The sequence below is a fragment of the Nannospalax galili genome, unplaced genomic scaffold, assembly GCF_000622305.1.
Source record: "Nannospalax galili isolate Female #2095 unplaced genomic scaffold, S.galili_v1.0 scaffold397, whole genome shotgun sequence".
Taxonomy (NCBI): Eukaryota; Metazoa; Chordata; class Mammalia; order Rodentia; family Spalacidae; genus Nannospalax; species Nannospalax galili.
This window is the reverse complement of record NW_008341879.1, coordinates 1,989,197-1,995,176: the sequence shown is the minus strand read 5'-3', so window position 1 is coordinate 1,995,176 and position 5,980 is coordinate 1,989,197. Positions and strand designations below refer to the sequence as shown.

The 5,980-nt window shown below is 45.4% G+C and overlaps 1 protein-coding gene across 2 annotated transcripts in view; it reads right to left on the bottom strand.

The window, feature by feature from the left end:
• Positions 1 to 5,307, bottom strand: part of Ggh (gamma-glutamyl hydrolase) — a 47,144-nt gene extending 41,837 nt beyond the window's left edge. Inside the window, exons 1-2 of one of the 2 annotated variants that reach the window (XM_008837584.3) lie at positions 5,004 to 5,307; positions 1,486 to 1,600 (exon numbers count right to left, since the gene is read on the bottom strand). In XM_008837584.3, the coding sequence (XP_008835806.1) occupies positions 1,486 to 1,600; positions 5,004 to 5,112 (224 nt within the window). In that variant the 5' untranslated portion in view covers positions 5,113 to 5,307. Of the gene's footprint in view, positions 1 to 1,485; positions 1,601 to 4,770; positions 4,926 to 5,003 lie in introns of those variants that run through there. The other variant, XM_029565640.1, reaches the window with a different exon arrangement.
• Between the last annotated feature and the right edge of the window lie 673 nt (positions 5,308 to 5,980).

Below are 5,980 nucleotides of genomic sequence, written 5' to 3'. Positions count from 1 at the left end.
TGTGTGTGTGTGTGTGTGTATGTGTGTGTGTGTGTGTGTGTGTGTGTGTATGTGTGTGTGTGTGTGTGTGTGTGTGTGTATGTGTGTGTGTGTGTGTTCCATGTGCAGGTGCCTGCAGAGATCAAAGAGGGAATTGGATTCCCTGGAGGTAGAGTTGCAGGTGGTTGAGAGCAAGACGTGGGTGCTAGGAACTAAACCAGGGTCCTCTGGAAAAGCAGCAAGACCTGTTGACAGCTGAGCCATCCTGCTAGCCCCAAACACAGCACCTTTAAAACTGCAATACCTATCACCTATACAGAAGTATCACTACTACAGCAGTCACTAAGAAACCTCTACTAGATGTGAAGGTATCCTCAATAATCATCTTGTAAAAACATCTCCTTCACTCCTAAGTGCTCCTGATCCTAGCATTAGGGGGAAAGCTCGCTAAATTTTAGATTCTGTTACTATTTTTGTATTGCTATGAGGAGCATCATTTCTGGGATAAAGGAAGGTATCACCATAGAGATTACAGATGCACGTGCAAACATCTAAGTGCTAGTAGCATTAAAAATGAGTTTTTCTGTACAAAACAGTATATTTTAAAATAAAATGGAGATCTTTTTTTAAAGGTTAAAACCTCATTCAATTTTATGTCTTAGAGGGTTTATACTGAGTTCAATATTGCATAACTATGAATTCAACTGTGAACCTACAAATTTACAGCCACTTTTGAAAGAGATGCATCTTTGCTCTGGAAATTGTTATTGACTGTTAATACTGTAATGAAATGCTTCTTCTAATCATGTGGCTATTAAATAATTTTTTAAAGTTCTATTGTCATATTAGACAGTAAGGTAGTTATAGACAATTATAATTTATTATATTATTCAAAAGGCTAGGAGAAATTTTGAATTTTGAATATTGAATTTGAATATTTAAATTTGAATATTTTCATTGTAAATAAACACTAAGGTTTGAGGGGATAGAGATGCTTATCCTAATTTAAAATTTGTATACTAGATTATCAAAAGATCATATGGCACTTCTTTAATATGTGGGGGGGTTTTTTTTGGTCTTTTTGAGACAGGGTCTCCCTGCAGCCCCAGCTGTCCTAGAACTCACTATGTAGACCAGGCTGGCCTTGAATTCACAGAGATCCGCCTGCCTCTGCCTCCTGAGTGCTTTGTTTTAACACTTCTGTTAAAATGTAACTATGGGAAAAAAAAAAACAAATAAAATTCAAGTTGAGATAAAAAAAAAAGGAAGGTATCACTTCATTTTCAGTGCTAAGAGGCATATAACACACTTTCAATGACATAGATACACAGAGCTTCACACATTAAACAGTTTAATGAAAGACTATAGGTATTAGGTTTGTGGCAAACATCAGATGCAATGTCACTCTACATTTAAAGGATGTAATCACAGGAGAGAACACATTGATTTTAGAAACAATTAAAAAAAGCAATCTTATATCCACAGGAAAACAAACACTCAGCATACCTTATGGGTACGACTCTTGCACCCGCAGACTCTAAATACTTCACATAGGATGCAGCAATGTAGTATTTTCCCAGCTCTTTCATTGCCTTAGACTGGCATTTTTGCATTAATATTCCTAAATTTAAAAAAAAAAGCTGTAGTGTCAAGTAAATTCATTTATCTCTTGCTTAAATTGAATCAAGGCACAGCACAAACATGACTACTTTAGTTTTTCAGTTTATGTACTTGCATCCTCCATAGATCTTGGGAAAGCAGTGGGGAGGGATGATCAGATCAGAGTTAAGTTTCAGGTACCATGTTTCTCTTACCACATGAGGGAGGCCAAATAAGTTCCCAAACAAAGTTTATAAAAGCACTAACTTCCTTCACACTTTGGCCACCCATTCACAACTTCCTAAGTCTATAAAATGGCCACCCTCTTTCCCCACACACAAAGACACAGCTGTATCCTTGCTACCAAAGCAAGAGTAGAAATGACTTTCATCCGTACCTCTCTAACACCTTTGCAATCTAAGTGACCAACATTCATCAACCCCATTCTAAATTATTAAAAGGCCTATCCAAAGAAACTCTACAGCCAGCTCTCCACAGGGAAACAAAGCCGATCATATCACCATCCCTTTCTTTCATTCATTCACACTGCATGCCAGGCACGGAACTAGGTGACACGGAGACAGGAACGAAGAAAAATTCTCATCCTGTGGGCTTTCATGCTAGTGTGTGGGAGAGAAAGGGAAGACAAACAAAATTTTTTTAAGCACAATATATAGTATGATGGGTGGTGTGTGTGCTAAAAAGTAAAGAAAAGAAAAAAGTATCTCATTTACAACATCTCTTAAACAGGGAGGCAAGTCCTCGCTGGGAAGGTAGAATATGGTATTTAAGCCAAGATTTCACACAGGTGAGGCAGTAAACCACACACCCTCATCTGGAAGAGGAGCAATTCAGGGCAAAGGAACAGTACCCTGCAAAAGTCATGAGATAGCCTGTAACCCTGCAAGGAGTCCATCTGACTGGAAGTACATGCAGGAGAAGAGAAGACAACAGTTCATGGGACAGAGCCAGCAGCAGCCACCACCTTCATTATACACCTCAGGGGTTCCTGAACTTCATAAACTTTGTGACCTCATGTTCTGTCCCACTCACCTCTCTGATCTAGTCTTACCAATGAAACCCAAGACCAGCATGCTACTGGTGTCCAGCCAACCATGTTAGCATATGCTTATCATGCAGAAGGCCTTGGGTTCCATCCCTGGCACTAAAAATTTAAATAGCAGCAAGATGCTATCTGCCAGTGAGTATCTATGCCTATATCACTCAGTATTTCATAACCATCTCGGTAGGACACACCACCAGGCAGTTATATTAGTCACACCTGTACTCTCAGCTTCTTAGTAAGTGGCATGAATCAGGAACTCACTAATGTATGTCAAATGTCAAAATGTGCCCAGGAAGAATGTTTTTCTCCTTGCCAGTAGGTAAGATCATCTTCAGGATAGAAAATGAGTCTTGTCCAAGAAAAGAAGAGTAAAGAAGAGGGCTGTGGGAGATTGAATGACACAGGGCATCCAGAGTAGGAGCACAAAGGAGGGCACAGGGCAACACAGAACACAGGTACCAAAAAACTAAAAGGCAATTAAATTATACTATCATCCCCCACCCCACTCACTCGTCCCACTCCTGGGCAGAGAGACTTCAGATTGTATGCCCTGTCCCTCAGCCTGTGACAAAAAGTGTCACATACACATTAAAGCATCTCACAACTTGTGTGGTTTCCTTGTCTTGAATCCTTTGTGCTCCATAATGTAATGGTTTATACATACTAGGTACTCAGTCAATTATGTTGTCTTAATTGATCAAGATGGGGCCTGTGCGATGGCTCAGTAGATAATGACACTTGCCCAAGAACCTGAAATATGAGCTGGATCCCCAGGACCCACATGATGGAGAGAACTGACTTCTGAAAGTTGTCTTCAGACCTTCATTTATGCAGAGGGCAATCACACACACACACACACACACAAATTAATAATAAATCAAAATGTAAAAATATGTAAGTGATCAGGGTGATGAAAAGCATACTCCTTTTCTCCATATTCAAATTAGAGTTGCCTCAATTCTAGGAAACATAAATGAATCCCCTGTCTTCCTTTTACCCTCTTCCCTGGACCCACAAGATACAATTCATTGCATATTCATACTTCACCTTGAAAAATCTAACCATCATTGGAAATAGCTATGGAATAAGACATTCTGGGTTCCAAATACTACTACTGAACACTGGGCCACTCCTGAATACATAAAACAATTATCCGGTTTGTGTTTAGTTACAGAATACAGTGCTCAGTTTTGTGGAAGGAAAAAACACAGTATGAATGGCATAATCCCTCAGAGAGTTAACTGTCCACCCATAAATTTGACAAATTTTAAGTACAGGCTGACTTCTTGTTAGTTTTTCCTATCTTAAATATCTGGTGTGAATGCAAACCAATTTTACTCTCTTCAAAGCATAATGTGCTAGAAACAAAAAGTTGTATCTTACTTGAAATGGAATTGACATTTGGAGCCTAACAGCTACTACCGTCTCCTGATGCTGAAAAGGACAAAGTTCAAGGCACGATGACGTCTTACCTATTTCATTTTTATATTTAATGGATCGAATCCTGAAGTATGTCCTCACCCAAAGAAATCTGATTAAGTAAAACTCATTTAGAGAGTTTCTAAGCAGCGGTAGAAAGACACGGAAAATGGTGACGGTGTGAGATGGAAAATGAGCCTCTCGCACCACGTCTGGTTGAAGCCTCGCTCCAGCTAAGAATCAAGAACTCCAATCCATTAATGTCTGCTTAACGCCCTTCTCGTTTCCCTGCTGTAAACCTTGAGTTTTCTAAGACTCTCATCAGAAACACTATTTACAGCAAAAGACACGTCTTCGCCCTTGTGCAACCCTAGTGGCTCCTAGTTTTATCCTATCCAACGCACCTCTGCATGCATCCTATAATCTCAATTCTCGCTACCGAAGAGAACAGTGGCAGTGGAGGACAGAGTCCCTTGGAAACCTGTTGACCCATTAAACGCCCAAAGCGTCCAAAAGCTGTCCAGAGTCACCACTTGGACACTTGAAGCGGGACTCTGCTTTGGGAAGTCCTCACCACGCTCTCCAGTATGCTTTATTCTCACCTGAGCGCCTCTCTTTCTGCTTTTTAATGGACCCCAAGTGTGCTTCATCCTTTCCCGCGTGAAAACCACGACTCGTGGAGTTTGCCTGAGCTGTGTGGACCTTACCGGAGCTCGCTAGGCTGCAGCGGGCGACAGCGTGGGGCTGCGCCTTCCTCCCGCCCCGCAACGCTGCCATCGCCGGGAGAGCAGAACAGACTCGCTGCGACCCGTGCCAGCCCGCGGGGTCCTTGGGGCACAGCTAAGGGCCTCGGGCGCTCTCCCTCCCGAGCCTGCCCGAGAGCGGGGACGGACGAGCACTGCGGGTCTCAGCCCGCCGCCCGCACCCCCGGCCTCCTTACCGATGATGGGCTTCTTGGGGCCGTGTTTGTTGGGTCTGGACAGCCCGGGGCTCGTGGGCCCGCACAGCAGCAGGCCCAGCACGCACAGCAAGCGGCCCAGGTTCGCCATCCCGCCCGCGCCGCTGCCGCCGCTCAAAGATTCTGCGGCTCGGCCGGGGCGCTACGGCCGGGTGGGGGTGCGGGCGAGACAGTCGGGAGGGGGCCTGGCCCCGAGGCCTAGGCGGGGCTCGGGTGTCCCGGGCGCGCACGGCGGCGCCGCTCCGACCTATGGGAAATGCAGTTCCGGCGCGCGCGGGCGGCGGGCGGACCCCCTGCTGGCCTCCGCGCGCCGGGAGTCCTCCCAGGGGGCGTTTGTGTCACCAGCTGAGGTCACCCGCACCAGGCCGTTGCGGCCAGCCCTGGACCTGACGGCGACCTAGGGTCCCGCCTGGCCGGTATGGTTTATCGAGCAGCGGAGGCCCGCGAGGTTCTAGAAGTCTCCAGAATGCTGCTGCGTAGAAGCGCGGGAGCGGGTGTCTGATGTACCGACCGTATAGGACGTTAGGACACGGGTGCCTCCCGAGGGCATCGCCACCGGCTGCTATTTATTGGGCGTCAAGGTACCTGGAGGAAGCGAAGAGCACAGCGGACATCTTCCGGGGCCCATCCCCGCCCTAGGACGCGGTCCGTCCAGAAAACGCTGACTCCTCGAATCCCTCCTGAAAGAGCAAGACCAGGCCACAGGTCCAAAGATGCCGGGCCTGATAAACCCCACTGTTAGCCCCACCCAGAAAGTCACAAATCGTCCCATAGAAGAGGGCAGAGATGATGACTGGTTCCTATTCATTAAATATCTGGGACCTGGAGCGACAGCTCAGTCTTTAGAGGCTTAGGCTGCCACCTAAACGTGTATTGTAGTTGCCTGGGGTACATAGCTTGCACCACAGGGATGTTCCTACCTACCAAGACCCAGTTAAATTCCAGATTAAAGTAGAAAA